Source organism: Cavia porcellus, unplaced genomic scaffold, assembly GCF_034190915.1.
Source record: "Cavia porcellus strain 051 isolate PalLab524CR breed Dunkin Hartley unplaced genomic scaffold, mCavPor4.1 scaffold_15, whole genome shotgun sequence".
In the NCBI taxonomy this organism is placed as follows: domain Eukaryota; kingdom Metazoa; phylum Chordata; class Mammalia; order Rodentia; family Caviidae; genus Cavia; species Cavia porcellus.
In genome coordinates, this window is record NW_026947498.1 from 43445189 (window position 1) to 43463047 (window position 17859).

The 17859-nt window shown below is 31.2% G+C and overlaps 1 protein-coding gene across 10 annotated transcripts in view; it reads left to right on the forward strand.

Moving 5' to 3' along the window:
- Positions 1-17859, forward strand: part of Epha6 (EPH receptor A6) — an 806211-nt gene that overhangs the window by 458446 nt on the left and 329906 nt on the right. For 8 of the 10 annotated variants that reach the window (XM_063224791.1, XM_063224793.1, XM_063224792.1 and 5 more), the window contains one exon: positions 17510-17634. The exons of the other annotated variants lie outside the window; for them this stretch is intronic. In XM_063224791.1, coding sequence (XP_063080861.1) covers positions 17510-17634 — 125 coding nt within the window. The remainder of the gene's footprint in view (positions 1-17509; positions 17635-17859) is intronic. 10 annotated transcript variants of the gene reach the window in all.

Here is a 17859-nt window from a genome sequence, read left to right on the forward strand (position 1 = left end):
TGGTTCTATTATGTTCTGTTCTGTTTGGTTTTCCTTTGTCTGAAGGTATGGGCAGCTATTTTGAAGACAACAAGAGGCACTGTGATAGCCATTATTGGTTTCCTGTTATCTTGTTTTGAAATTCTGTGTCACTTACATTGTCTTGTTTTGATTGGCTTTATTCCGTTTTATTTGGCTTGGTTTTTTTCTCTGTAAAATAAAATTTTTAAAAAAAGAATAAAGTGGTATTTTACTGTTAAATCTATGACAAATATAAATTAAGGCAAATTTTCAGAACTCAGTTACTCCTCCTTTATCTCTGAGTTGCTTCCCACTTCTAGGTTTCCATACTTGCAAGTGCTCTCATAATTCTCCCAGTGAATCAGTCTCAGTGTTTCTATTTCTTTCATGTTTTGTTTCTTTCATGTTTAACACGCTCACTTTTTTAACATCCTAATCATTAAGCAGTACCAAGTTAACCATCCTGCTTTGACTTATTACCTCTTTCCTAATCCATCATTGTCTAGATCTACATTACTTCACTAGTTTAAAATGTTCCTGTAGACTTATTTTGTCCTAATTTTGACAATACACTCTATGCATTATTATGTTATTTCCCATACTTTTCATTATTAGATTTAAAATTTCACATTTAATACTATTGGCATAAATATTGTTTAATTGGCTTCTAAGACTCTGCATTGGATTGATCTATATTTTTATAGACATATGACTTTCATGGGACAAATATTTATTGAGATCCTGCTGTCTGTTGGCCCAGGCAGGCACTGGATACACAACACAGAACTGGATAGCATTTGTGCTCTTGCACCACCTTTTTTATTCTCTGTTTATCTTATTTCTTTCAATGTAAAGATTCTTGTTCCCTACAACAAAACCTGCAAGCTCATGAAATTTGAAAAACTGCCATCATGTTCATGTTCACACAAATCATCTGCTGTAGCATCTTTTTTCCTTGCATATTTATAAAAGTTTTTTTTTAATTTAAAGTTTCTCTTAGTCCTTAAACCATCCCATTATGTTTGTATATCTAATGTAAGAATAGTCTCTTTAACATTACTAAGAAAATACAAGGAGGAAAAATTTAGTGAACTAGATAATTCAGTACTAAACCATGTACCGGAGTGACAACTGATTCTCTTCTTACCAGCTCCTGGATCAGAGCCTACTAAGTAGGGCATATTCCAAAGCTGGGAAATTTGAAAATGAATATACCCTGCTTTCACTTGGTTCCTCTTCTCTACAAGGACGGTTCTGAGAATGCTCATGAGCACTGTCATTGTCTCAGCAATATGAATACTAGAAGATTCAGATGTTTTGCCGATATGTTTTATATGTAAAGCCAATATTTTTTGAATACTTTAAAATGCTAGATATATTCTAGATTACAAACAGTCAGACTTCATTAAAGAATTTCTAGTACACTTTGAGGTGTGGTTATGTTTTGGTTGACCAACTCATGATTCATTGACCATTTGTGGCCTGAGATACTGCTTAGCATTTAACCTAATATGAAAGCATTTAATAGTAGTCATTCTCTTTTCACTCAAATAAAAAGATTTCCATTATTCATTGCTTTATTTTTATTTTCCTGTAGATTTGTGCTAGAACAAAAGGAATATTTATTTACCAGTGGAAGAGTGCAGAAATTTGATGCTGCAGATATGGATGTCTCTGATGCTATTTAGAAATGCATATTCTAGTTGAAATATTATAGGAAGAATAAGCATGTTTGAAGTGAAAGTCTAAAAAGGATACTAGCAAAAGATTTAAATTACAGTAACTGAATTTGACATCCCCAGTAAATGCCAAGAAACACAGCTTTTACAGCAAGTTCATGGAAATGTTCGGATAAAATATTAATGAATTTTCTACTAAAAGAAAACTCTCTTATGGTTGTGTTTGACAGATGATGACCTTTGCTTCAATAAGTTCCCATCTCTGCTATAACTTGGTGTTTAGATGCTCTCTTAGATGAATAAAACATAGCATTTCGTTCTTTGTGTTTTCTAGTATATGTGATAATTAATAGAAAAGTAGACTTTGAAGTTTTAAAATGAAGTAAATGGGATTAAGAAAGGCTTTAAGAAATCTTTGAAGATCAATTTCCCAGCAGGATATTTTTCAAAGCATCTAAGAGCTACCTTGACTTAGACATATCCAGTAGTAATCTAGTGATGTGTTCTTTCAAATAACTAAACAATCTTTAATGTTAGGGGTCTGTACTAGTCCTAAAGTCTATCATCTGATGATTTATACAAAGGTAGATCAACAATTCAATTGCACACAATAAAGAATTTTATGCACATAAAATCCAATAAGCTCTAATTTTCAGTATCACAAAAATGAACAAGGAAACATGACTTTGGATAGGTTTCAATCATATGTACTGTACAAATGCAATCTAGTTTCAATATTAGTATTCACGCTTTTATTTTTTGTTCTCAAATTCCTTGAGAAGAAAGTAATATCCATTACTAATATATATTGAGAAAATATTAGTAAGTAAATAATAAGTCCTCTACTGGTGTGCTGAAGATTTAAAAGTTTGCTAAGGTAGTCATCAACTCAACTACACCCTTTGAGAGAATAAGGTGTCATCAATCTATGAGAAATCACATTAAATTTTGAAGTTATAGAATACCACTGTTGCCTTTCATTAGTGATTTACTTAGAGGCCTTACCCAAGAGTGTATTCCATAGTATTAAATATTAATTAACTGCAATGTGTTGATGTAGGAATAATCTATGGAATCATTAATCATCCCTGTTTAAAGCCATGTGAAAATTTGTACTTGCTTTAAATTTGAATATGCTTTTTTCTTTAAAAAAAAAGAATAAAAACAATGATACAGAATTTCAAAGCAAAGTAACAGGAGACTAACACTAGTTAATACATTTTGTATTGTTATCTTCAAAGTAGTTATTCAGATTACAAGATATAGGCATAAAAAATGATCAAACTATATGGACATTGGCATTGCATTTTCCTGAACTAGGAGCTATTTCACTGCCAAAACAAACATTTATGGAACACATCATAAAAACTGGAAAAACATTATCTGTATTTAATTAAGTATTTACAGAATTAAAACATGTAAAACACCAAATTCATATTGTTAATATTGTTTATTGAAAACACATGCCTTGAAATTTGGACTCTAGAATATTGGTATGATTTCTAGAATTTTCACCTTTCAAGTAGATGGCAAGAAATCAGTATATGTTTAACTGATGTGCAATTAACATGGAGAATCCCAATAAAGTGTATTAGTTTGAATAAATATTTGGATCTCTTAAATTTATCTCATTCATTAAAGTATTTTTTAGAAGACTGGTCCCATGTTATGCTTTTAAAAAAAGGATTCCTTGGTCAAGAAATTGAAGGAATATATACACTGTGTTACTAGCTGCATGACTTACAGAGTAGCGCATTTAAAAAGTTCTGATTATTCCTTCATTAAAGAATCATCTGAATTTTTTAAACTAGTGCTATCATAATGTATTTAATTATATTACTGTTTATTTGTGCAATGTTTATTAAAATCTCTGGAAAACTGTTCCCAGAGTATTGAAGACCCAGTGCCAGTTGTTGGAAAACTCCGCAGTGAGTCCCCAATCTCCTGCCAAGTGTTATGGCATACAAATGGGAAGAAAGACAGCAAGAGATAAAATAGAGGTACAGGCAAGGATCTGGGATGACCAGTTCTTCTCAGGAACCAAAAGGCCACAGACCACAGACCAGATCCTTGATATTTCTTCATTGCATGAGTCAAGGACAATGAGTAAAGGGCAGTGTGTGTTTCTGAGAATAGTCATGGCAACTATAGTGGGCTACTAATCGCAAAGCATTTTTATAAAGATAAGGATGAGGCAGGAAGCCCGTGAAAAAACTGATACTCTCATACTTAAATAAATATACTGTCTCCAGTATAACTTTTTAGTATGTGAAACATGTAAGCTTTTCCCAGGTTTGTGATGTTGACTATTACAATATCTTCTGTAAGACTACACAAGATGATTCTAAGGAGCTTTACAAATTTAATTCAAAGTTATTTAGAGTATTTTCAATATTTTGGGAATGATTTTAAGTGCTTTAAATGAAAAAATATACTTTAAAATTTTTTATTTATTGGCATATGTTTGTGAAACATAGCAATTAAAATTCATCTTGGGGAAAAACGTATGTAAATTTCTTACCTGAGTCATTTTCACTTCCTCTTCCCACTTTGGTCCTCTCCTCTCCCCTCATACCCTGATCTCCTTCCCACTTTCATAAAGCCTACATTATTCTTTCCTATCCTTTTTGTAGAATAATGCAGTTTTTACATGAAGTAATATACTTAATACAAAAAACTCTCTAAGTATGAGTACTTCTGTTATATAAATTGCTCACAGCCATATAGCCAATGAGTAGCAAAACTGGGATTTGATCCCAAGTAGCTTAGCTAAAAACCCATGTTCTTCATGACAGCACTGTGTTTTCACGTACCCTGAGAACCTGTGTGCCATAACTCCAGATTCTCAGCCATCCTCCTTGCCTGGCAGCTATAGCCTCCCGGGGGTGTCCAGGGTATCTCAGGAAAGAGGAAATCTAGTCCTGATTCAAATGTCAGAAACACTGTACAGTCCTGACACTTGCGTGCTACCAAAGTGACAGTAGTCCATATGAACTCTTGAGTCTGGGCCAACAGAACAAACTTCAAAGGTTAAGCTAACATTTTCCTATAATAGCATTCCATTATTCTGACAATTTACAAAATTGGTACCAGTAAAAGTTTTTCATTTTAGAAAACAAAAATCAGAAAATCAAGTGTACTATTTGCTCTGCTTGAGGTATCTGTATTGACTACTATTACTTTAACAGTAGAGTATCTTCTTCATGGTACATCATCAACATTGTGAAAGCCAAGGTACACACATTGTTTGGTAAACACTGAGTAATGATATGGTGATATACATTTAACCTCTGGTGTATGTGGCTGTGTATTATTTTTTGTTTTTATTTTTGTCGTTGCAAAGGCGTACTTTTCAGGGTTTATCAATCTTGTAGTCTCTTTTATGAAAACTTTTAAGCTAACCAAATTGTCTATAATTATCCTATTCGCACTGAGGTCATGTACCTTGCACTGAAACTTTTAAGGCGAGGGGAAAAGTTTTCCCCTAACCCCTTAGTTTAATGGTTTGAGGCCTGCTAATTAAAATAACAAAATAAATATTAGCCAAAAAGACAGTTTTTAAAATTAATATATAAGTACCAGAGTTCATAGAAAAATATCACTAAGAGAACAGTAGTTAGAATTGGTGCATAACATGCTATTTCACCACCACCAAAGATAAATTGGAATTTAGAAAAATAGCTAGGAAACATGAGAATTTTGTGACAAACCTGTTTAGGTGATCTCTTTTCCCAATGCTGACATCTCTCTGATGACAGAAGTCAATCTGCCTTAGTTGTTAAACTTCTCGGATGGGGATTTGTAGCAGTTGAATTCTTTAAGGAGACTACTTCAGGGCAGATAAAGTAAGTTTTGAGGGATGGAGACTCCACAATGATATATTTTGAACCCCTAATAATTTTAACTTGATGAGTCATGGTGGGCCATTGTGGTACATACTGTAGTTTCTACCACTCAGGAATCTGAGACTCCTGTGAATTCCAGGCCATTCTGGTGCAAATAATGAAACCAAGTCAATTAAAAACAAGCAAGAAAACAAAAACAAAAGTTTCAATTGGACAAGCATCTGAAAATTCAGAGAGACAGTCACTGAAGTAAGAAACATGGTCTGAGAAAATTATTCTTAGGTTTTGTGAAGCACAATTTCAAGCCAGGAAACATTATTATGGGCCTCTGGGAAACAAATACCTAGCAAATAGGCCATATTTCCTGAATACATGTCCAATTTTGTGTCACTTTAAGAGCTGGCTTTTCTAAGAAATGAATGAAGTTATATAACTAAATATACATCAGACACAAATTAGTATATAGTAAAATATCTATCAAATAAAGTTGATCTCGTAAATCAAAAAAAATCAAGATAAAAATGAAAGTGAGTGACTGAATTCTAAAATTGTTCAGAACAGAAGCACATACATTCAACATAATGCTTAAAATACTTAAACTCTATAGTCTAGATATTGACCAAACAGAAGAGTGCCACTATCAACCACCAATATGACCATGATTGTGCATCGCCCTTGTACATATCAGATACTTTAGTTTTGTTTCCTTAGTTTCTAATCACTTCTCATATCTAACATAATGTAATTTTAATTTAGAATTTGCATATTGTTTAATAATCTTTTAAATTAAAATCATTTTTCCTATTTTATTATTCTTTACAAATATTATGTTAATCCTAAACAAACAAATATTATTGCTTGCATAAACTCATTTTGCAAATTTGGAGACTAAAACCCTTAAATTGAGTTTTACCCATCTTTTTCTCCAGAAATATAATTTGAATTATATGATAACCATGCCATCTTTCATTTGAAATGAAGTGTAAAAATCTGGCTAAGATTTGTAGTATTATTTATTATAAATAGCAATTAGAACATGTTTATTTTTAAAAGTCTTTATAATTATATTAGCTTTTTCAACAAATGGGGACTTACGCCATTTGGCTTGCTAATGGAGTAGTCACAAAAATCCTAGAAAGAAAGTGTAACATATGCACTGTCTGCCTTTGAAGCTACTGCAAGAACCTGAATTAGAAATGATGAGCTACGAGCCAATATAAGAAAATAGAAGCTTCTTCTCCTTGTACAGTCAGTGATTTGTAAACAACAGCCACTAACTAGGGAAAATGAGAGGAACACATGGGGCTCAGCCAGGTGTTACTTTGCATCTGTGATTCACTGTGCTTTGGATGGGTGATAAGGACAGAATTGCTCTATCCTCAGGAAGCTGTGAATGTTTCAAGGCAGCTGTGGGAGCCCCTGACTAGTTGTCCTGCACAAAGATTACCACCATCAAGGATACATCAACATCTATTTCTCTCTGCTTGCACAGAAGCAGGCCAAAGAATTTGCTGTTATGTTGCATTATTTCTTTAATGAGAGAACACCAGTAGGTTTGCAGTCTCCTTTCTGGTGAATTGGCAGGAAGACCTGCACCTTCCTAAATCAATGTGACAGGATCGTTTAGCACTCCCTCCAGTGGCCAGCAGAATGAGTGAATTCATCCTTTTTCTTCTCTCTTCTAGAATTATATTTGCTCACACTGTACGAGGAATATAGGCTTCATTCAGGAAAAAACAACTGAGATAAAAATACAAAATGCATCTTTTAAAATACTTTACAGGGGGATTGATTACAATTTTAAATTAAGTTGTTCTATCCTGCAGAGCCAGTGGAGCCAGGCAGAATTTTGCCAATTAGAATTTTACTGATCAATGGGTGTTAAACTGTAACTAGGGAAAGTGAAATCACAGTTTATGGAGTGGAAGAAAATGGGGATGGTGAGAATGGATGTGGAATCAATGAAAAGCCACTTGATGTTGGCAGCTTTGCAAACCAATAATCAAGTAACTCCAAATAGTTTTACATTTGTTCCAATCCAAACACATTTTTTTTCAAATGAAGTTGTCAGCATGGGAAATATTATAAAAATTAAGAAGCTAAGCCAAGATTTTAGTGTCATTCAAGTCATAACAAAAAGTGTTTCATATTAGCATTAGCATAGTAGGTTCAAATTCTCATCATACCTCATTTTATGACATAATTATTACCATTACTATTTTCTTACACTAATTATTTAACAAAATAGTATTCATTTCATAAAAATATAAATAAACTGAATGATGCTCATATAGTGCAATGGAGAAGATATAGACCAAAACTTCAGAGGGAAATACAATTGAAATAAGATTTAAATATTTTGAATAAAAGAAACTTTGAAATGCATGTTATCTAATGTGTTTAATGACATCATACCAAGTTCTATGAGAGATTCAAAGCTTTAAAGGAACCATAATTCTGAAGTAGAACCTGCATGTGATAAACCTGAGTCTGTAGTCCCCACTTACATATTCTGTAACTGGATGCATATTTTTCAGTCTTATTCTATTTCATCTCCCTAAAGTAATAATAATTATTCCTACAAAATTATGATATATTTAAGGCTTATAATAAACATACATGAAACAATATAGGAAATTGAAAGGTACAGTAAAATATGTGCATCCCGTAGGAGGAATACGAACTGCTTTAGATAAAAACATAACCACAGTCAATTGCTAGATGTCATAAGACATAGACGGTATATGTTACAAGAGTTCAGACAACAAAATCAATTCTGAGATAATCAAAGAAGTCTCAAGCTACTCCAGTCTTCCATTTTAAGGCAAAAATAAAAGGTAATTGTATTTCATAGCATGAATGGAAGTCTTTTAAATGTGAACTTTTCCAAAAGGCCCAAGATTATTTATCCATGAGTTGTTTCATAGCTCGAAATGATGATTGAAATCTTTTTGTCTGTTTAGGAGTCAAGTAAAAATGTATTTTTTTCTAAAGATATCCAATAAGAAAATCCATTAACAAAGCTTGAATTTCATGAAGATTCTTGGTTTAGAATACGCTCAGACTGGTTTTTAAGCTAGCTTTGATAAAAACTTTTACATACGTTGAAGGTAATAAAAATACAGGATAAAACAAAAACCCGATAACTCTTTCATAAGCCACATGGATTACTGTATAGTTATAATTTACAAATATATTTGTATTTAGGTTTGATTTTTTAAAGGTATTACTATTTTAATTCTATTTTGGAAGCAATACTCAGATTTACATGAGCTATGACTAGGTTTCATTAAAGTCTGTAAAGTAAAATCTTGTTTCTTTTCACATAGTTTCAAAACTTTTAGAAAATATAATAATTTGCTAATGTAATTTAAAAAGCAGTACCAATTGAATAACTACATGATATATTTATGTTTTGAACTCGTTAAATGTGGTTTTTTGGGCTATTGTGATAAGTTGCTATTAACACTTTGGCACTAATTTATGCACAGAAATATGCATAGAACCACATATCCAATTTGGAAGAGTTTACACTTTTTTAAAAATAAAATTATGGTTGTTTATTGTTTTGTAACTTGTTATTGTCACAGTGAACATCACATTTATTTTACAGTGCTTGTATATATGAGTGTTTTACATCCATGCATTTGTTTCAGATGTCTAAATTTAAAATCTGATGGTCTCTTTAAAATTTATAAACTTTTTTTTTTTTTTTTTTTTTTGTCTTTTTCGTTTTTACCGGTACCGGGGATCGAACTCACGACTGCCTGCTTTCAAGGCAGGCGCTTATGCCGCTGAGCTAAATCTCCAGCCCCTAAAATTTATAAACTTTTAAAAGTGCAACAATAAAAATTATATTTCAAACTTTACTCATTATAATATTTTAAATATTTATATTTTTATAAACTTTTGCTTGGCTGCTTCTTTCCTAATGTTAAAGTAGTTTCCTTCATTTATAAAATTAATAGTCTCTTAGAAAATATGACTTTTCTAACCATATTAATAGAATTTCTTCCTATTCTAGATAGCATCTAAATTATCTCATTTTTTCTAGATTTGAACATGAGGTAAACACATGTTGAATCAATGGAGGTTGAGAAAGTACAACCATATTCAAAATATGGTTCTTACATATTCAAAATATATATTTTTTACATATAACTATATAATCATACAATTCAAATAATAGTACCTAAACTCAAAAAATTAACAGAAACTAGTGATCTTAGTTTTATCATAATGAGGTCTAATGATGAAAGAATTTCCTGAAAGGTGACATGGGATGGGAATTTCTTGATTTTTCTCAGTCACCAGGACAGCTTTTCTAAGATTGAGAGAAATAGTGTATGTTAAATTCCCAGAAAGTAGTTGTATAACATATCTAGTGTTTTGTATTTGTTTTGTTTTTGTTTTTGATTTTTAATGAAACTTGACAGAGTGGTAGTAAATATATTCAGCAGAATCTCAGGCAGATCTAAATTTGAGGATATTCTTTCTCTTTTATTTAAGGAAACCATTTTCATAGTATGTATAATGCAAAGAGTTTCTCAAACACTTTTGGAACTAAGTAATAAATAGTCCCAAGAGTGCCTAAACACAAACTTAATAGCAAACATATTAAATCAGCAAGTCATACAACCTATAAAAATAAATCTAAAAGGTATAGATCATGCTGAAAAGATCTTTAAAGATAACTTGTCAGATATTAGTTTGTGTAATTAAGTTTTGGCAGTGCTTTCATTTTTACTCAACATTAATAAACTTATATTTCATTATGGGCTTCCCGATAGTGAAATCTTTCTGTGTATATATTTTCACATGATTCTCACTGATGTCAAACTAATATCTAGTCCTGCATTGGCACAGCAAGAAGAGTGGACAAGCTTTGTTACAAAATCCTGATATCTCCTTGGGAAAAACGTCCTTTTGAGATGTCTGTTCAATTCATTTACCTATTCATTTATTGTTCGTTTTTTTAAAATTTTAGTTTCTGTACCAGGAATCAAACTCACAACCTCCTTCTTACCAGTCAGGCACTGTGCCACTGAGCTATATGCCAGTCATTCATTTATTGCACTATGTTATTTTTTGTTGTTCTTCATATATTCTAAATATTAATCCCTTGTTTGAAAAGTACCTAGCAAATATTCTCCTCTTCTTTTGGATGTACGTTTATTTACTTTGTGTACAGAAACTTCTCATTTGATGTTATCTCATTTGTTGATTATGCTATTAGTATTTTCTGGAAGAATTCGTATTCAAGATTTTGCCTGTGTCTATGACATCAAGTATTTCCCCTATGTTTTCTAGCAGTTCCAGAGATTCAGGTCTGATACTTAGGTCTTTGGTTTATTTAAAGTTGATTTTTATGTACTGTGAGAGATAAGGATGTAGTTCCAATCTTCTATATATGGGTATTCAGTTTTCCCAACACTATTTGTTAAAGAGGCTGTCTTTTACAACATATGTATTTTATTCCTTTGTCCAAAAAAAGACATATAGGTACATAAGGTTGTTTCTATAGCCTCTATTCTATTCCATCAATTTATATGTCTATCATTGTGCCAGTACCAGGCTGTTTTTTTGTTACTGTTGTTTTGCAGTATAATTTGAAATTGTATGTTGTGATGCTTCCAGCCTTGGTCTTCCTGTTAAGATTGTTTTGGCTTCTCTGAGTGTTCTGTGATTCTATGTGAACTTTAATATTTTTTTCTGGGTTTTTTTGTTTGTTTTGTTTGCTTTTTCTAGTTTTGTTAAAAGTGGAACTGGAATTGTGAAGAGGATTTTATTGAATTTGTGTACACTTTTTTCAGTATGTGCGTTTTAGAGATGGAGAGAGAGGAGAAGGAGGGCAGACAACGGGCAGGTAAAAACAGTTAGATGTGCTGTGTGCATGTACCAGTTCCCAACAATGGTGGTAAACATTATGTACTGCAAATGTGCTAATAGTTTTTTAATTAATGAATAAATATAAAATACTTTTTAAATTATGTAAATGCAAAAAACAATATTCTGTCAATCCATGAACACTAGAAGACATTTCTTGATATAGTATGTTTTTCAATTTTTTGTTGTTGTTGTTGTTGTTACCAAGGGTCAAATTCACAACCTCAATGCTTATGGCATTGAGCTAAATTCCAGGACCCGTGGTTTTCAACTTGTTTCTTAGAATCCTATAATTTTCATTGTAGAGGTCTTTGGTGAATTTTAAGGTTTTTTTTTTTTTTTTTCTATTTTGAAGTTACTGTGCATGAAATTGTTTTTCTGATATTAGCTAGGTCATTATTACTTTGTAAAACAGTATAGATTTCTTAATGTTGAATTGGTTTTAAGAGAAAATATAGTAACGTTAGTTTTACAATTCCTTAATACTTTGAATATTAAAATCCACCATTAAATCCCTCATTAAACAACTGCTCAACTCCTCTAAGCTTCAGTTTGCTTACCTTTAAAATGGTCAAACTCTTTTAAGTTTGTTAGATTGAAAATAATATGATACTAATGATATAAAATGTACATTTTAGTATAACTTATTGAATCTTTTGAAGATTAATATTATTTTCATTTTATTTTGACAATTACACATGTGTAGTATATAATGATTGTCTTTCTCATGGTAAATTGGTACTTGTACATATCATCTTAATCATTTTTTACCTATTTTATAATTCATTACATCTTAGTAAAGATCAAACTAAGTAGGAATTTACTTTCTCCAACTATTTCCACATGAGCATGAGAAAATAATGCTAATCTATTGTGAGCTTAATTCATTGTTTCTAATTTCTATTACATAATATTTGATAAATTATTTGAGATTCAGTACATGTAGTAATCAGAAAAGTTTCTATTAAGACCATTTTTAAGAATATAGTCATCTATTCAACAATCACTTTTCTTGAAGGCAAAGCTAAGATTTTGAAGGTCTAAGAAAAAGTAGATATAAAAAATACAATTCTGACTTTCTGTGAGTTGGTGCCATGTGCAGGCCACAGGAAGGACAACCAACACCAGCCCCTTCCTGTTAGTGCCATTTGTGGGGCCCAGAAGGAAGAACATGAAGTCAGCCATTTCCTGTTCGTCGATGCCATGCATGGGCCGTGGGGAGGACAAGCAGATGCCAGCCCCTCCTAGTGCAGGTTGGGAGACAAAAAAGCAAAGGTCCTCCTTGCATGCCTACTGCCACCCCTCTGAGTGACCAGTAGATCTAGTGAAACAAGCTGAAATAGCTTGAAGTAAAACACAACTTACTGCTCCTAACGTTTAGTGTTTCGCTGACTTTGCAGTCCTAAAGCCTTCAGTCTAATCTCTTTTAAGAGGATAACAATACACAGTATAGCATCTATGGTGATCTCCTTCTGAAAGTGGTAGTCATTGTTAATTCCCTATTATCTTGTTGAAAGACTTGTATTGTTTTCATTGTTTTGTTTGAGTTGATTTCATTCTGTGTTGACTTTGTTGTATCTGATGGCATGGGCATCTATTTCAAAGATAACAAGTATATTATGGTAGCTATTTGAATTTACTATTATCTTGTTTTGAAGTCCTATGTTATATTCATTGTTTTGCTTTTACCGGTTATATTCTGTTCTGTTTTGTTTGATATTCCTTTGTCTGACGGTATGGGCAGCTATTTTGAAGACAACAGGGGGCACTGTGGTAGTCATTGTTGATTTTCTACTATTTTGTTTTGAGACCCTGTATCATTTACATTATTTTGTTTTGATTGGCTTATTTTTTTATGTTACTTGATTTTATTCTCTTTAAAATAAAAAAAAATTAAAAATACAATTCTATTAACTGCTGAACTGAGTATATAATTCTTAATAAGCATTGTTAAAGCCTTGAAGTTGTTCAGCCTATGATCTTACTAACTCCAGAAAGTATCGTTTCTCTACCTATTTCTTTTGTTCTTTAAAGTTTTTAAAATCCAAAGTAAATTAACTTTTGCTCTTCCATGACCCAAAATCAGTTTTTCTCACAGAGGAATATGCATATATAGTATATTTACTCTATATCTATTATATTTACTGTATTTGCATTTATGCAATATTTACAACATTGTTATCACAGTATGTCAGATGTATTCTTAGTCATTAAGGATACAAATTAATTAAATATATTCAAAACAAATACTTCAGGTTTCACATATTGAAGCCTCATTTTAAAATGCAATTTAGCATAATGTTGGCTTCTATGAATACGAAATACAGTACTGGGGGCATTTATTGAACTGTAAATTGTTTCTCACATTCTTTGCTTTAACTCATTAATTGTTTAAATTGTGCAATTAAAGCATATTGATATTTTCAATATGCTAATACATAGTGTGGTTCAAAAACTTCAAATCACATGGGTCAGTTATGTCACTAAAAAAATTAACAAGGAGGGTATGATGATGTATATTTATAGTTTCAGTTCCTAGTTAGGCAGAGATAGAAAGATCTTTTGAGCTCATAAATTTAGGGCCAGCCTGGGACAACAAAGCAAAACCTTAGCTGAAAAAAGTCACAAAATTTAAAACAACAAAAATAATTATGTATAAGATATCTAATAGCACGAAACTTCAGTGTCCAGTATTAGAAAAATAGTTTATAAATTATCAGCATAATTAAATAATTTAGCCATTATTGTACAGCTATAAAAACAGATTAGGGTTTCAGAAATAATTTAAAATAAACAGAATTACCTGAAATTATGTGTATTTAACAACTATGTAGAATACTGATATTGAGAAATGAACTGAATTTATTAAAATAAAAATAATTTATAAATTAGCATTATTCTTGTACCCTAAAGGTAATGTTTAAGTGAGGAACCTGTACAGTTAGGGAATAAATTTTGTTGTTGTTTACCAATATAGAGTATGGGAGTTGGTATTAGTCACTATTCTGTCACTGGGACAAAATACCTAACTTCTATAGTTTTTAGAAGAGGGAATATTTAGCTGATGGTTTCAGAGGGTTCAATCCATGACTGACTAACTCTAAAACAAAATGAATTATGGAAGCACATTTGTGGAGGAAAAATGCTCAGGGAAAATAGGGAGAGAGAAAAGTAAGAGAGAGTGATAGAGAGATACAGAGAGAGAGAGAGAGACAGAAAGAGAATGAGAATAGTACAAAGAGAGAGAAATCTAAAGGCATTTTGGAACTAATTCCTAAACGCACATTCAACTATGAACTCATCAACTGATTCATTCACTGATGAGGTTAATCCATCATGGGATCCCCACTGGATCCAATCATGGGGTCATTTTAGATCTAGACCATAAAAGACTTGTTTAAAATGTAGATGGTGTACAATTAATTGATCACTGAAGAATTAGAAACAACAAACTAAAACCCAAATTTTATTCAGTAGTCATTCAGTTATATGTTTTCCATAATTGTATATTTTATAAGCTTTGAAAATACTATACTGCTAACCTTAAGAGTTAACAATTATGAAGCAAATTAAGTACACTGGTAATATTACTTATGAAACTGAACATTTAAGTGAAAATTAGCTATAAGACTGTACATATGAAAAGGATGTTCATAAACTGTAATGAATTCATACACTTAAATCAACTTCTAATTGTGTGATTCACTTTAAGTTGCAAGTTACCAATAAATTACTACTTAATACATTATTATACTATAATATAAGAATATTAGTGAGGTTTCCAACAGGGGTAAATTTATTCGTGGTACTTTATTAAGAGTAAATGTGTCTCAATTTAAATAGTGAATTAATTCTGAATAATTTTTCATATTTACCGTGTCATTCATTACTTCTCTAGCTCATAAGATAAATTTCCATTTCTTAGCTATATCTGTATATGTAATTTAAAAAAAATATCTTAGTTCAACCAGGAATTCCTGATTTTTTGGTAAGAAATTTAATTGCCTGTTTTCCCAGGATTTTGTGAGGCTGATGAAGGAGGCTTGCAAATTCAAACCAGTCTGAGCATTTTGGTGACTTAGCAAAAATCTGTTAAAATAGAACACATTAAAAATGGCCTAGAGATGCAGCTCAGTGCATTCTCAGTTCTGAGAGAGAGAGAGAGAGAGAGAGAGAGAGAGAGAGAGAGAGACAGAGACAGAGACAGACAGAGACAGAGACAGAAAGAAAATAAAGGAGAGAAGGAAGGAAGAAGGAAAGGAAAAGCAGGGAAAGAGAAAAGGAAAAATAAAAGCATCACAGTCAATTTTTAAAATTCTATTTTTACCTATGATTTCACATTTCATAAATTTCTGACAATAAATAAGAAATACCATGAGTTCTGGATGTTACTTTTCATTCATTTTTATTTACCATTATTGACCTGAAATCTTTTTTTACAGGGAGAAAATCCCACTTCTTAATAAAACTAACATGTTTTCTTTATACCTCAATACAACAACTTTAGAATTAGAGTATCAGTACTATATTACAACAATATCACAACTAAAACAGTTTAATAATATTGTGTGTTTTTCTTTTTTAATCTTTATATCTTTTTAGGATGGAAGGTAAACTACTGTTTTAAAATTCCTGTAATGCTCTTGCAAGTATGTTTCCAATTCAATGCACAGGATACTTTGTATGTCTTTTTAACTTTACAGAATTAATTTAAGTGTTAGCTTCATTTTCTAATTGTTCAAATATTTATAGGATTCCAAAGCTAATCTGAAAAGTATGATGCATTTAGATGCCCAATTCACATTCTCTTCATTCTATTGCCTCTCCTACCAAGAATGTTATTGCAATCAGCATTTTTTATTTTCAGAATTGTTCTTGCATTATTACAGTTAGTCTCAGATTTTTTCTTGCATTATTTTATAAATATATTTCTCCTTTTTTACTGGAATACACATCCTGAAATAACTCCATTGTAGTAATTATAGATTCCTTTCCACGATTTCGTAATACAACATTGATTTTAGCATATTATTTTAACCATCCCTTTATTGATGGATATTTAAGTTATTCCTATATTCAATGATAAATCTCAATAAATTGTCTTGTAACTATGTCAGTTTGTAGTGAATCTATGAGTTAAAGTTCTAAAAGCCAAAGAATAGATAGTCAATTTCGTTAAATTGTTGTTTACTTCCATAAAATTGTGCCAGTTTGTGTCACAACCAACAAAGCATTAAAGTGCTTTCTCACAGAATCCTAGACAACAAAGAGCATTATCAAAATTTTAAAATTTTTGTGACTAATACAGCGTACTTTAGATTTCTTGTTTAATATATGAATTTGAATTTCTTCATCAAACACTAGTGATTAGAAAAGAACATTTAAGGTCTGTGTCTCACTATTTCCTTTAACATTATGGCTTTCAGGTACATCCATAAAATGAAATATGTTTTGTGAAAGATACAAAGAAAATTAAACATTAGAAGCTTAACTCAAGGTTATTATAGGCTTGCTTTGACTTTCTTAAAACGTGTAATAAAAGAAAGATGAACATGATTCTGAAAATAGACTTCTTAAATATTCCATTTTATTTGATTATCACACATGAAATGAAATAAACAATCTTAGTAATGATAAACAATAATTTACTGTAGATAAATTTATATAGTATACACTTATAAATCACTAAGATATCTTTAAGAGAAATTAATTATATATACACATATATGTATATTCTGTAATTCCCTATGGTACATGAAGATTTAGTAAAATATTGGAATTAAGTATGTTAAACTTCATGATCAAGATCAAAGCCCCTTTAAAGAATAAGATTTTCTTCTAATAAGACCAAAGATGGTGATTTCTGGCTTATATTCTTAGAATATTTGAGTTGTTCTTATGTTTATTAACAGTGCATCTAAATGTATTTTAATACCTTATTTTGATCAAATAGAGTAGGTATTAAAGTTATTTCATTAATATGGCAACAGTCATCCTTTTCAATGAGAATTATGTTTTTCTTGAAATAGAAATATTAAAGAAAAGGTTATAGAAAATGATTCATAACAATTAATTCTTAGTTATTTTCTTTCCTTTCAGCACCTTCTCTAATAGGTGTGGTAAGGAAGGACTGGGCATCCCAAAATAGCATTGCCCTGTCCTGGCAAGCACCCGCTTTTTCCAACGGAGCCATTCTGGACTACGAGATCAAGTACTATGAGAAAGTAGGTCTTACTTAGACTCTCCTAAAAAAAATTATATATATATATATGAATATATATGGATATATGTATATATTAAGCATGTTTTATACTATCCTATTTTACCATAAAATCGACTTTTGTGTGCCTTAATATTTACTGTTTGAATACTATGTTTTATTTTTCTTTTAGTAAGGTAGAAAATGCCAAATGTTCATCTCTATCACATCCTGCTCTGAGAAATTTTAC